The sequence below is a fragment of the Psammomys obesus genome, unplaced genomic scaffold (genome assembly GCF_907164565.1).
Source record: "Psammomys obesus unplaced genomic scaffold, mPsaObe1.curated_primary_1811, whole genome shotgun sequence".
Taxonomy (NCBI): domain Eukaryota; kingdom Metazoa; phylum Chordata; class Mammalia; order Rodentia; family Muridae; genus Psammomys; species Psammomys obesus.
Window position 1 is genome coordinate 64,630 of NW_026590120.1, and position 14,826 is coordinate 79,455.

Genomic DNA, 14,826 nt, shown 5'->3' on the forward strand with positions numbered 1-14,826 from the left:
GTCAGGGAGACAGGACAAGGATCAGAGGCTGCTCAGGCCAGCTGCGTGGGCTGGAACTCAGCACTCCAAGAACCAGGCTCCAGGTCCTCTCACCTCTCAGGAGCTCCTGCTAAGGATGAGAGAGGTCATTGGAGGCCAAGGCCAACGCTGCTCCTGTGTCGCTAGGGAACGAACCAGCCAGCAGGCACAAGGATCAGTTTATTGAAGCTGGGACTGAACCAAGGTACCATGTGCTTTCTGAGGCAGATATATGGCCACTTGGCCACACACACACACACACACACACACACACACACACACACACCCAACACCACCCTTCCCCCCCAAAAAAAAACAGGCAGAGTCACATGGACAGAGGTAAGGTGGGCCCAAGTGGACAAGGGGCACTTATACTGTCACCAATGCAGGCTAGAGACTGGGAGGGAAACTGAGGCAGAGTAGGCGGACAAACAGGACTCTGTAGTGAACAGGGAGAGCAGCAGCCACACTGCCTCACGGGGCCACAGTGAGCACAACAGCATTCTGTAAGAACAGGAATTCTCAGTTAGGTCTCCAAGCCCCAGCCCCACATGCCTGTCTCATCCCATGCCTAGCCACCTGCTTGACCTGAGACTCAGCATTAAATGAGGGGTGAGCAGGTGAGTGTGTCTAGTGTGTGTGTCAGGTTGCTGACTCGGACTTAATTTCAAGGGCCATTTTTACCAATAACATCCTGAAAAACCTTGACATCCCCTTGGCCTTCATCCTCACCTTAAAAATTGGTACAGAAAGAACTATCTCAAGACTCAAAAATGTGCTGATTTGAACAGGCTTTTGTCAGACAAAAGGGGGAGGGGTCAGTGTCACAATCTATTAGTCAGGCCTGCCACGGGAACAAGATGAAGGAAGGATAGCACAAATATTTGCTATCCATGAACCGAAGAACTGTGATTCTGTGAGTATATCTGAGGGCCGTTCTTTGGGTCAGACATGTCTTACTTACTTAATTCAACAGAATTCTGTGATTGATTGACAATGTCTGCCATGGGCAAGGAAGGAAAAGGTAGATATACATGTGCTATGTATTTGCTATTTCTGAGGTAAGTGGTTTGTGATTCCCTGAGCTATATAGAAATGATACAGAGGCAGGTCAGAGGATGGGCAGGGCATGATCCTCAGAGGTGTCAAACATAAGCTAAAATGTCATCTGGGGGCACGAGGGGATGCTCACCTCAATGATGTCTACTGCTGAATTGGCAAAGTTGAGGTTGAGAATCTTGGGCAGGGGTATTCCAACCTCCAGGTGTTCTGTGAAGAGAAAACGGTTGAAGACAAAGACGGAGGTTTCTCAGACCCTGATGACAGACAGAAGTTTCTCCCTGTGGGAACTCAGCTTCTTGTTGGCAAATTCCTACTTACCCCACCATACCCAAACAAAACAAGACAACGCCCTTCTTTTCTATGTCATGTTTGTGGTACCCCTTCAGCCACATCTAGAGGCATCAGTCCCTGCATCCTGTGCCATCTCCGGTCTAGCCATTGGTTGATATGGCTGCTTCCCACTTAACAGTGGGAGCTTAAGCAGGGCCTGGGTGAGGTTAGCGCTGGAGGCCCAAAGAAGAGCATGATGGTGCTGGTCGTTGCTGCATCAATGAAACACCGGCATCTCTATGGCCTCAGTATTCTCATCAGAGCAAGGGAGCAAGGAGCAAGTCAGTCTCCAGTTCAGCCTTACCATTGAGCCTCTGCATGTAGGCAGCCCGGATCACGTCGCTGAGCCATTCTTCTAGACGGGATGCCTGCAACAGAGGATGGAGTGGGAGGGGCTTCATGGGAAACGAGAGGCCCAGAAGCCTCCAGCAAGCCTAAAGAAACAGTTCCTGGCAGATAACCGGACCCTTGGATTGGACTGTGTAACCCAGTAATAGCAAAGTTAATGCAGGCTTCACCCTTAGCCCAAGATCTTGGAAGACATTCTCTTCTAGGAGATTCTGTGGGTTTGGGTGGGTGTGCCTGAGAAAGAGAGAAGGAAATGCGCCCAGCTCTAGTAGAACTCTGTGAAGTCTGACCTTAGGATCTAGGACAGTTTAGGAGCCCTCAGAACATTCTAGAATCTGAGGCCATCCCTGAGATTTCAGAACCTCAGAAGTCTAAGAAGCAGGACTTTCCAGACTCAGGACTTTGTGTGAAGTTCCAGATCTTTGGACCTTGTGGGCCTTTGGATGTTAACAATTGTGAGGGTCCAAGACCTTGGAAAAACATGGGATTAGCTTGCTTTCCTAAGATGACTGGTGTCACTTGCACACACGAATGCACACACAGACACATGTACACAGGCACACACAAACATGCACACTAGCACACTTGCTCTGGTTTTCTTCTCTGATTCACTGGGGCTGGGCCCACACAGAGGCAGCCACGACCTTGACTCAGCCCCCACTCCCCTTCCGAATGCTGTGCCCTCTGCCAAGCTCCTTCTCCCCAGAACTTACATCAAATGGTTGGGAAAAGGAGGAGGCCAGCTGGACCTTCAGCCTGGCAGAGAGAAGAGAGATGCTGAGAGGTTCTGGCCACTCCTCACTCCCTGCTGAGATCTGTTTGGCCCAAACCACCCCAGCCCACCCCAGTCATGGCTTTCCAGAGACAGGAAACATGACTTAGGCCTAGCTCATCTCTCTCCAGCCTTTGCCCAGGGTTTTTGTTTTCCTCCCTGCGAAATGGACTGAAAGGCCCTCTCTTCCCTTCTGAGACATCACAGACCCCTCCTAGGAGTTTCCAAGCTGTCTGTGTGTATGAGCAGCCTTCCCCTAGCCTGACACTGCACATGGATCAGTCTGCATCCAGCAGCTGCTCACTAATGGCCATGCCAACCTCTATCTTCACCTCTGGAGTGCCATGTCATGAAGTGCCACCAGGAGGCAGAGGTGAGCAGGCAGCCGACCTGGTTGAGGAGGGCAGCGATGGAAGCAGAAGGTTATGCCAGAGCAGGAAGAGGCATACTGGGGGCTGTGGCTCAGGACAGGTATGTCTCAAAGACACCTTAGAAATTCTCTACAACTGGGGAAGGCGGCAGGCAGACCTCACCATGGCCAGAACACCAGTTGGAGAGGGAGGCCCGGATTACAGGCCCATTGCCTGAGCCTGGCCAATAGTGTAAAAGTATGAGAATGGTCTTCCACCTTCATCTTGGCTGTTTGGATTCTCTTGATGTCCACTTAACATGGGACAGGGATGAGGGATCTGAGGAAGGCAGGAGCATCTGCCAGCACTCTGAGACACGTGTCCCTGTGGTCAGCCTCAGGGTTATGATGCAGTCTCCGTGTCCTGGGCAGGCTCCTGCCAGAGCCAGTCTCTGAGGAGAGGGAGCTGCAGGGGGGCTAGTCAGGGCCATCTGCTCTGAGGCCCTGCTACTTGGTCCGTAGTGACCACCATGTCCCCTCCCTGCAGGCCCTAAGGTGAGATAAATCTGCTAAATACCCAGCTCACCGATACCAAGTGACCCCTGTTTTAGCCAGTTCCTAATTCTTGTGTCTAGGGAGAGGGACAGACATCCTAAACTCCACATTACCTTTCCAGGGACAGGGATATGTGCAGCTTGGTAGTGGATGGAACCAGGTGGGCATTTAGAGTCATAACCTGAAAAGAAAAGTGAGCAGATGTTTTCTCTGATTCTGCAAGGCACGGGGCCAGTCACCCAGATTCCTGGAGAGCCTCTGATTGTTCCCGCCATGGGCCGCTCTGGGCCTATTGTGTGTCAGGAGCTTCGGGTGTTTTGAGCTGCAGACCAGGACCTTCTGTTTAACTCCTGGGGGAATCTAGAGGTTCCCCAGGGACACTCGGAGTTAGCCTAGGGAGATAGCAGACGAGACAGCCAGGGCAGGCAGAGCACAAGGCATGCTGGGACGAGCAGGCTGAGGCAAGAAGCAGGTTCCTCAGGACATGTCTGAGCAGAGGCAGGCCACTGCGGAGCAACTTCCGGGACTTGAAGAAACAGAGTGGGCCCACTGGGTTGGTGGGAAGCAGGTAAAGAGTTGGGCTTAGTTCAGGGATGATGTGGGAGGTCTCGGTATTTAAAGTAGGGCTCCCCACCCACCCCTCAGCCACTCACCCCATTCAGCTGGAAAAGGGCTACAGGAGTTCCTTGAGGGATGGAAGACAGCACGTGAATAGAGGCTGGGATGGAGACCGTGGCCTTCTTGTTCTGCAGCAGGACCATGGGAGCTTTTGTCACCCGTAGCGAAAGCAGGAGGTGCTGGCCAGGAGGCAGTTTCCCCAGGGCCTGGGAGAGATAAGAAAAGAGCAAGGGCATGAAGGCAGCTTAGGGGCCCAGTATTAGAAGTGGCCAGTCCACACATTGACCATCTTCTAGGTCCCATGCTTGGCAGGGAGATTACAGGCTAGGACAGCAGGCACTTCGCCTCATCATGTAAGCCGTGGGGCCACCAAATCAGACTCTTGTCTCACTCACAGGCCAAATCTTCCCCAAGCAAGCTGAGCATGGGGAACACGTCTAAAATCACAGCACGCGGGAGTGAGAAATGGAAAGACCAAGATTTAAGGCCAGCCTAGGCTAAATAACAAGTTCAAGGATGACATGGGCTACACTCGGCTCTGTATCAAAAATAAAACAACAAACATCTGCTGCTGCCCCCAAGGGCCTTCCTGGTTTTCTCTGCCACCCAGCCACTCTTGCATTTTCCTCCTGCCGTCAAGAGGTTCTCCTGAGGGTCCATCCCCAGCCCCCTCCTTTCCTGAGCCTCCTCTGCCCTTCAGCCCAGAGACTCACAGACCTTGTCTTCCACAACCAACTCATCAGCCACACCCACCTCACCCCTCCCCATCCCACCCCACCTGGTCCTCTGCCCCTCCATCCAACCCCTCTCAGGCGCTGCTGCTACCCTAAGATCCCTAACATCATTTCAACTTCAGATGATTTCTAAGTCTCCCAGCTGTGCAGTGGCGGGTCTCATTTGAATTACATGGGCCTTGGGATCATGTCCACTATCTCCACCTCCATGACCCCTCTCCTTTGCCTCTCCAGGACAGAGAAGGTTAAGAGCAGGGGACATCTTCAGGTCTGAGGAACCCTTGAGGGTGGATCTTATGATCCCCTGGGTTGATAATTCGGTAACTCGGCAATCTGGGCTTGGGGCACCGGCCCTCAAACCCCAGTATTTAGGTGTCCTGGAGGCCATGCCTCTGTCCTTTAAGCTGCTGTACTCTCCTGATTCCCATCACTTCTCAAAGGATGGGGGTCACTGTGAGATTCAGAATGATGTAATTATAAATCGGTAGTCTGGGAAGACACTCCTGTTCTCTGCTTGCTGGAGTGGCGTGACCACGGGACTCAGGTGGTTTCTGAGACATGCTGGTTCTTTCCTTTCTAAGCCAGTTTTGCTATCAGAAAAGGATATGGTGTTAGCACTCCACACTTGAGTATAAGTTTGGACTCAGTATTAACTATGGGTGCCTGGGGAAATTTCTAGGGTCCATTCAGATTCAAGGGGGAGGAGCCACACCAGTGGAATGAACCCCTAAGAGGGCCACTCACCTCAGGGGCCAAAGATGCCAGGTCGGTGGTTGTAAATAGGATATTTCTGGAAATCTGGACGTGAGAGCAAACGAGGTTAGTGGAGAAGAAAGGAATCCCAGGGGATAGGTACAAGACAGGGGACTGTGCCCTCCCTCCTCTGCTCACTCCAGACCCTCCCACTATTTAGTGACAATCGAGCCTGACACTGTGCTAGGTGCCAGGTGCATGCTGCACGCTCTTCCCAGCTTCCTTCACACAGTCCACCCGGCAGCTCAGCGGCCGGGCTAAGGCTGCCCTCACCTTACACAAGTGATGCTAAGGCTCTGCCCAGGGTCTTCCCTTGGCTAAGGGTGGCCCAGGACATTCAGGGTGTGCAGCCGAGCTGCCCGAGATCAGTCCCCTCTCATTACTGTTGGACCACACTGTCGGAAAAGCCAGCATGGGCCCAGGTGCTCTTGTCCATCACCACGGTGGTCACTCCTGAAACCACTCCCAGTCTTTATAAGCCAGGGGGGGTCACACAAGCTTGCCAGCCCTGGCTAAAATGTTAAGAAATGTGGTCCCATTGGGCCCGTGCCCCTTCCTTTTGGAAGCAAGGCTAGGAGTGATGATGGGAAACCTCAGAGGCAGCCCTGCCAAGGCTGGCGAGCAGGTGTCCCTACCCAGCAGTCCCCATGCCCCACTCACCATCTCAGGAGTGATGTCTAGGTCAAGGGCACCGTTGGTCTGCAGGAGCCCAAACACCGTGCTGAAGAGGTAGAGTGGGACAGTCACTTGGGAGGTATGGTCCTCCTTGGGGGGCACCTTGATTGGGAGGCGTGGCTTGGGGAAATCAATGACATCACCAGCTATGCTCTTCACGATGGGCTACCGGGCAGGAGACAGAGATAGGAGGATCTGTAATTGCTCAGCCTCCCAGCCTTGCCCAGGATTCCCATCCACCTCTGGGGCTCCACCAGGAACTCCGCTACCCTGGCCTTGGGGCACTCACATTCACATCCAGCTCAATGTACTGGTTGGAGATTAGGGGCAATGTAGCAAGAGTGAACTCCACAGACCCCAGAGGCCCAAGGGGCACCAGGCCTGCAGGAAAGAGGGCAGACAGGAAGACCTCAACCCAGCCCCCAGGGACAGTGCCACTGGCAGTTATTGAGCACCTGTTGCACATTTACCCTTTACCCAGAACTCATTCGGGTGATTCAGTAACCCCATTTCACCCAGCTGGTGGAGGTGCACAGCCCAAGGCCACACGGAATGGCAAAGCCTGTGTTGCAGTTTTCAGGACTGCTGGAACTAATCCATGACTTCCCTGCCTCCCACAGCCTCCCTGGTGGAGGGGTGGCCACAGCACATCCTTTGCTGTCTTCTAACGCTTCCCTGAGTACAGAGGTCTCCACAAGGCTCTGGGGCATCTGGGCTCCTCCCTAGACATCCCCGCTAAGACCTCTTCCTAGGTCTCCGCCTTAGGGCTTCTCCAAGATTCTTCCTGAAGTAGACAGCCTGAGGAAGAGGAGAACCTTCCTCCCCCACTTCCCTCCATGGCTCAATGGCAAAGGAAGGCAGACAGAAGGAACACAGAGGAGGGGCAGGGCCCCAACTTACTCAGAGTAGCCCCCAAGAGCTCGTTCACCACACTCAGCACACTGTCCACCACCGGGCACAGCTGTATAGGAGGAGACCAGGGTCACTGGAGAGATACAGGGACACCCTGCTTGGGGCAGGATATGGCTGCCTCTCTCCAAAATGACTGGCTCTGTGACGCTGAGGCTCAAAGCAAAGAAGGGTGTGGAGACAGATGACACCCAGTCTCTTACAAGAGCCCCATTAGGAAGTGCTAACAGTTGCCGGGGAGGCATGGTAGAAACTGCAGGGGCCGTGGGGGCAAGGCCAAGGTGGTTGCTTTCCCCTCTGTGGCCGTAGGTCCATCCTGCCACTCCAGTGCGGAGCCAGAGGCCTGTGGTCAGGAGTCCCCAGATAACTCATCTTCTCTGTCATCCCAAAGACTCACCACACCCTGCCCTGCCACTCACTGGACCCTGCATTGTGAGTGCAGCAAGCAGGCGCTTTACCCAACCAAGAGAGACTCCAGCCCAGGACCTCAGTCCACAGTTGGGGTCAGAGACAAAGGGCCCACCTGCCAAGGTCACAGTTATTGGCAGACACAAAAGACAGGGCTGAGGCCAGACTGATGCCCAAGCTCCAGGCCCACCCTGGGAGGAGAATGGATGCAGGCAGCCAGCTGGTGCAACCTACAGATCAGGCGGCCACAGAGGAGAACTACACAGAGATGCCACAACGCAACACTGACCTCAAAACACAACCCCAACCCTGCCCAGAATTATGGCTGAGAGCTCCGGCTGAAAGTGCTCCAGCACACAGAGCCAGATTGCTGCGCACAGCCCTAGAGTCGGAATGAACCTCCTTGAGCCCACCTGAGGTGTTATCTCCCCTCCCGTGGCCGCACTGGTCCTTTCAGTCCAGGTGACAATCCACTGCCACCCACACAGTGCTCCTCACGGTGTCTTAGGGATGCCAGCTAACTGCGCTTGGCAGCCTGGCAGGGCTCACACTCACCAGTCCGGGCAGCACCTTGCACAGTGTCTGTTCTACAAGCCCGAAGATCGGTGTGGGCAGCAGCCTGGGTAGAAGAGACATGATGGTGGATGGCGGGGCAGGGGGACCAGGGGCCCCATCTTTCTCCTGTCTCTTCGCAGCCACCTCTTCCTGTGGGGTTGTCTCTTTTGTGAGGTTGGCTGGGGCTTTGAGGACCTGTGTTTAAGCCGTGGCCCCGCCTTACCTTGGGACACCCAAGGTTTTAGCTTCCCTGGCTGGGCAGCCCCACCCTACCCAATGCCATTGCCAGATGAGAGGAGCCCGCACATGCCTACTAGGCAGCCTGTGTTCCGGAACTGTCTGACCCCCCGTCTCACACAACAATCGTAGACAAGAGTCACCGCACGTGCAGCGATGTCTGACTCAGCTTGGGGCGCAATAAACAATGGATGAGTACTAAGTGAGCAGGGGGCCAAGGATGAGCAATGTCAGTAGTTGGGCTCAAGCCTGCCTGGAGACCATGCCGGGTCACACCCCCACAGAGCCACATCTCAAGACAGCAAATACCCTGGGCCTACCGCCACAGGAGCATCAGGAAAAATGCTAAAGTTTAAGGCACCCGAAGACCTCACCTGCCATCCCCTTGTTAAAGCCTTCACAGAGGACCCCATCCTACACCTACAGCTAACACCAAGCCAGCTAAGTAAGGAGCTAAGACTCAATGGGATAAAAACGATGCCAGGAAGACAGAGGAGCAGTGGGCCAGGGAAGGGCAGTGCAGTGGTCAGAGACTAACTTTCATGCCTGTCTCATCTGTGTGTGAGACCTTGGGCAGGGCTCATGCCCTCCGTGGGCACTGCTCTCGCCCTGGAGTGAGTCTGGTCACGAGTATGGGCAGGTGAGTGGGTGTCCCATAGAAAGGGATGAGTGTGAAGGTGCTTGCAGATACACACAGGAGACACTGAGGTCCCAGCGTGGAGGAACAGTTCCAGGGTCACTCGGGTCAAGGATTGAGCTGGGACTCTTACATGTTGAGAGCAGGGACAGAGATTCTGGGTGACAGGGAGCCCTGAGTGGGACCCCAGGGGCAGGAGAAGGACATCAATCTGGAGTAGCTATGTTGTGGATGAAAGCGGGGACTGCAGGGCAGCGTGACGCTCTCAGACAGAGCTGGAGACAGGCACCCCATGCTGAAATGAGTATGTTCCAAGCCAGAGACTCACCCTGACATCACACTGATGCGTCCCAAGAGCGTGTTGCAGCGCTTAAGGACCAGGATGGGTGTCCCCCGTGGGCTCATGCCCAGCGCCACCTTCGAGGACACATTCACCTCTGCGGCCAGCTGCAGGAGGCCCACAAGGGGACTGCAAGACCCCCAAAATGATCATGGCCTGGTTCCCAGACCTTACCCATCTCCATACCCAGGCCATGTCCACTCTATCCTTGGGCCCTGTGGATGGCAGAGGCCCTATTCCCAAAGCCATCTGCATGGCCCCCTTCCCCACTTCAGGCAGTGGGGGAGGGCCTGGGAAGCTCCATGGGTGCCTGGGGAACATCCATGACGTGGGATCCTCTGGGGGAAGGTAATAGAGTGGGGGCCCAAGAGAAACAGGATGGGATTGCCCTGGGGAAGGTGGGGCAGGGGAAATGGGAGGACAATGGATGGGGCTCCCAGAAGCGCACTCACCCAGAGCCGTGCAGGCTAACCTTGGTGTGCAGGCTCAGCTGCACCCCAACCCCTGGCAGCAGCTTGACTGACACTTTCGGGAGAGTTAGTTCCTCTATCTTCAGCCTGGAGAGGAGGGGGAGTGGACTGCTCGCTCTACCGGGGGGCCTGGGTAGACCCAGCTGGCAGATTCCCAGCAAGGTTCACACTCAGCGATGTGACCCCAGCATCACAGCTGGGGGTCCTACCTGCCCAGCGCCCTCAGCCCTAGTTTGGCCTCTGTGACATTGGAGCTCCACCTAGAGCACAGCCCGCAAGGGATTTCTTAGCCGGGTGTTCTTCCAGCCCATTCTTGCTATTCCTATCTGGAGCACCCATTCCTGACTCTCTTTGCCCTAGCATCCTCCCCCAGCTAGCTGAGTCTGCCTGGTTCTCCTGACTTCAGCCAGACATCCCCTTGTCCTGGAAGTCCTCCCTCGTGGGTCTCAGCCTGCATCTTACAGCCCTGCCTGAGCTCACGGCACTGTCGTGCCAGGCGTTGGCACATTCTGCGGCTCCTTGTAGCAAGGACTGTGTGAGGCTCATTCAGCGGAGGAGGGATGAAGATATGCGGAATCTGTGGCAGCATTTATTGAGTGCTCACTGCTATGTGGTTTCATTTGGCCCGAGGCACGCAGACAAATGGCGCCCTGGCATCATGGTGTCCACAGGACGCTTCATGCCCCTGCTCTGCGGCTACCCAACTGTGGCTGGGGATACATCACATTGCTGCTGTCACATGTGTAAAGCCCAGGACTACCTCAGAGTGACCCGGTGAAGCTGAGTGCTATCGGCTGTCACCAGCCCCCTTTGTAGATGAGGGTGCTATGTGGGGACCTGGCCCCCATCTCCTCTACCATTACAAGCCTGGGCTCCTCCGCTGACTGATTCACTCCAGCCATGGCCCAGCAGCGTGGGCTGCAGCCATACACACGAACACGGTCCCCTCCACCACTGAATGAGCTCAGTGGGGAACCTTCCTGGTGGGGCTTCTGCCCCCCATAGAGGGAGGTGACTGTTGTCCTATCTCTGCATTTGGTAGACCAACTTACCAACAGAGTTTAGGGTGACTTAGAAACCCCTACAGGTGACTATTCTGCTAAAAAAATATTAGCCATTTATTTCTTTCATTCTAAACTTTGTTTATATGCTGAGGGCATTCTGATGTACAGCCCAGATGAGAATTCTCCCCCTCCTTGAGCTTATAATCTGCCATGGTAACAAAGACAAACCAATAAAATGTATGGTGTGTACAGAGTCAGTGTTCCCTAGAGGCCCTGAAGGTGGGGAGGGGCCGAGAAGGACCTCATCAGGGCCAGAGTCTTGTGAACAGATACACAAAAGAGATGAGGAAAGGACCCAGACAGACACCTGGGTTAGCCCAGAGAAATCAAGCCACCTTCCCTGGGTCACACAGCATGTAACTAGAGTTGTCTCCAGCCCCATGCCCTGAGTGACAGGCATTTCCCCATCACCATCACTGCCTACCAGTGATCACTGTCCCCCACGCCCCTTCCCAGCAGCAAGTGGAGACAAGCCTTCCCACAGAACCCTTCAGAGCCCTGAGTACTCACCCGGAGAGTTCCTGTACAAGACTGAAGATACCCCCGTAGCTCAGCAGGCCACCGCCTCCAAGCAGCCCTCCTGTGCCCAGGAGGCCCTGGTTCACCGATGTCACTGTTCCCAATACGTTTTGCAGAATAGGGCCCCCAACCAGCGAGTTCTGGATGGCTGCAGAGAAGGTTGGGTCAGAGGTACAGTCAATAACTCTTCTTCCACCCTGAGGACAGGATCATGGCTGACACCCTTTCCTTTGAGCTTTAGGAGCTGTTTTTCACTGGGATTGACACTTCACATTCAAGCTTCTCCCAGTAGCTCCACCTGTGGTACCCAGGGGGTGTCAGGAATAAATGAACACCCCCACCCCAACCATCTTTCATCTCCAGACAAACAGGAGACTGGAAAGGGGCAAGCACTGCTTGCCCAATGTCAGAGCAAATACAAGGTGAAGGCTGTGAGTTAAACGTGGGCTCCAGATCCCAGGCCTACACTGAGGCCAAAATAGAGAATGGATCCAGGGAGTTGATACAGTAATACTAGAACAACCCCATCCTGAGGTCCACAGCCTGACCCTATGACTGTGGGGGGACAGGATGGAGAGACCCCACTGTGGGAAACCCTGTACTGTTCCTGAGATGGTCATGCCAGAAACAAGAGGTGGGAATATGACCCAGCCAGCCCCTTCTCCATCTCTGCCTCCAGCCCTAGGCCATTCTATATAGCCCAGTTCCCTGCTCAGAGGGAAGGGCAGCAGCGGCCATTGAAGGAACTGGACAGCAAGCCCAAGCTTCCGGAGCATGTGCTGCCGGCACCCGCAAGGTCCTCACAGACTGTCAGCTGAGCATTCGGCCCCAGCTCGAACATGTCTCCCATGCAAACAGTTGAGTCCCTCCTGGCCTGCCCACCTGCCTCTGGCTCACCTTTGCCCAGCTCATCTTTGTCAATCCGAGCAAGTGTGCCCACTGTTTCAAGCAGCCCCAGGCACGGAGTGGCCAGGCCCCAGAGCAGAAGCAGGGTGTGCACACCCAGCATTGTCAGCTGCACACCTGGGGAGGGAGAAAGACTTCACCTGGTCTGCATACCCAGCCCGTCCCCTCCTGCACTCCATCACTGTTACTGCTGCTCTGGAGCCCCTTTCCTTTCCAAACAGCCAGGAGTAGCTTGAATTCTGCCCTATCCAGCCACACAGGGGAAGTATGCATTGCCCAGCACAGCTTCCAATTTCTGCAGCAGATCCCCTTCACAGGTGGGAAAACTGAGGCCCAGAGATTGGAGGGAACTCAACCAAGGCCAGAGAGCTGATCACCAGCAGGACCAACAGTCCCTGTGACTTGAAAGTTGCCATGGAAGCCTGGCAGGGTCTGCTTCAGGGAGACCCTCCACGACAACAGGGAGGGAGCGGTGGCTCCAGGTTGCTTCCCTGCTGGCTCCAAGTGCCCTTTCAGAAGGAGAGGCTGGTCTGAGACACACACCCCTCCTCTCCACCTCTGTTGCAATTGTCTCTGGAGTGGGAAATGGGGTGAAGGCAGAGGACAGACAGCTGGTTATAACTGCAAATCCACAGGGCAGATTTCTCTGTAGGCGTATCTCCAACCATCCCCTCACACTAGATGCCCCTCAGTGGCTCCCGCTACCCCAGGATGAGGCCCAAGGCTTCTCACCATTACCCACTAATCTTAAACCAACTGAGTTTTAAATATACTAAATCCTGCCCCACCCTGGGGCCTTTGTACATGTTATTCTAGTTGGTAGGAAGTCTCCTCCATGCCATCTCATGGCTGAGTCTTGGGCCATCAGATTCACCGCTTTCCAGGAGAAGCCTCTCCCCTTGCTTTGTCTGGAGAATTCTACCAGCCACTGGGATGTTTATTTTGAGGCACTTCTCACAAGTTGCATTTATGCAAATGTGTGTCCATATCCTTGCTGGCCAACTCTGTGTTTTGGGCCTCGGTGTAGCTCCCATGTGCCCTGGAAGGGCTACTATCATGGTGTAAGGATGGGCTCCAACAACTCTTCACTCATCAACGTGCAGGCTCAATTACAGCCTGAGTCAACCTAGAGTAGGCACCTTCTTCTCGGCACAAAGGCGTCCCATGGGCACCACAGGCCCCAGCAAGAAAGCTGGCTGTGCACCCTGCCTACCAAAATATGGCCCTGAGGGGCCTTGTCACCTGAGCATCTCTCACAGAAGGAAATACCACCATAGTAGGAGGTCAGTCAGGTCCTGCCATTTAGAGAGAGAGGCTAGCCTAGAACTCTGTTCAAGGGCAATTTCGGCTCCAGCCCAGACAGCTCTGTCAAGCCTTTATATAGCCAGAACCCCATGTCTGTAAGACAGGGGAATTCCCTCCTACTGCCCTCCAGGCATGCCTAGGCTCTGTCCCTTCTGAGAGTGACCCCTTCTGTGTTCATTATTCAGATGGGACATCAAGAGTCACAGGGTGTTCTGGGGGCTGGGGGAGATTAGGTTGGAGCCAGGTCACCTGGGCCGCCTTACCAGCCTGTTCCTCCTGCTCTGTGAGTGGGTCCCCAGCCTCCTGGCAGCTCCTCCATACCTGAGCCCAGGGCGGCCCTTATATACCTACACAAAGGGGGCACAGCAGCCAGAAACCCGTCAGTATGTCATGTCAGGAGCAAATTGTGGTTTTTCCCCTGAGGGCCTAAATTAAGCCTTCCTTCTGCAAGGAGAGCCAGGGGCTCGGGTCAGTGCCCAGGGGCAGGAAAACCTGCAGAGGGGCTGCAGAAGCCAGCCCCTCTCCCCAGCTGTGGCGGGTGGGGCTCTGACACTCCCCAGGTAGCTCCCTTCAGATCCCCGAGAGCCATTACAATGGAAGAGGGTCCATCTTGCCTCTCTATCCCACCCTCCGAAGAGGCCTGGAGGGAAGGAAGGCTCTAAGAGCAACTGAACACTCTTGATCTCTAACCCAGCACAAGCCTAGCATGGAGAAGTCCAAGCCTGGGGAAAGAGACTGGGGCCTTCTTGGGGAAGGGTCAACAACTCCAACTACCTCCCCGTGGCTTGGGATCCCCAGGACATAGCAGGCAGGTTTCAGAGGCTGGTTCAGAGGCATTCATTTATTCAATCACTCAGTCAGTCCTCCTACAGCAGGCACTTGTGGGGTGCCCACTGTTTACCAGATATAGGGGGGTCCCTATGAACAGAAGAGCAACCATGCTCCCAGGGGCTGACACACCGCTTGGCATTTCAGCAGCCATGAATTTAAAATGTCAGAGGATGACAAAATCCATCTTCATAGCGTGATTCACTTAACCGCCTACAGATGGCCAGCACGTTCCCATTTAACGTGTCCTGGGCAGAATAGTGGGGATGACGGGCTGTCCTTCCTTTTCTCACAGTTTTACCAGGTCCACTTAACAACATGGCAAACTTGCATTGAAATCAATGGCAGCCTGTAAGCACACAGCTCTGGAGGGAACACACACATAAAACACACACACACACACACACACACACACACACACACACACACACACA

At 54.6% G+C, this 14,826-nt stretch overlaps 1 protein-coding gene across 1 annotated transcript; it reads right to left on the minus strand.

The window, feature by feature from the left end:
• Nucleotides 1-492: 492 nt before the first annotated feature.
• On the minus strand, nucleotides 493-12,362 carry Bpifb3 (BPI fold containing family B member 3). The gene is made up of 15 exons (XM_055606598.1): nucleotides 12,251-12,362; nucleotides 11,345-11,501; nucleotides 9,753-9,857; nucleotides 9,289-9,429; nucleotides 8,087-8,150; nucleotides 7,115-7,175; nucleotides 6,504-6,595; nucleotides 6,200-6,379; nucleotides 5,531-5,584; nucleotides 4,088-4,258; nucleotides 3,548-3,615; nucleotides 2,472-2,514; nucleotides 1,715-1,778; nucleotides 1,211-1,287; nucleotides 493-522 (listed from the first exon to the last, which is right to left on the minus strand). Exons 1-15 carry the CDS (start codon nucleotides 12,360-12,362, stop codon nucleotides 493-495), a joined length of 1,419 nt encoding a protein of 472 aa, XP_055462573.1.
• Nucleotides 12,363-14,826: the final 2,464 nt, after the last annotated feature.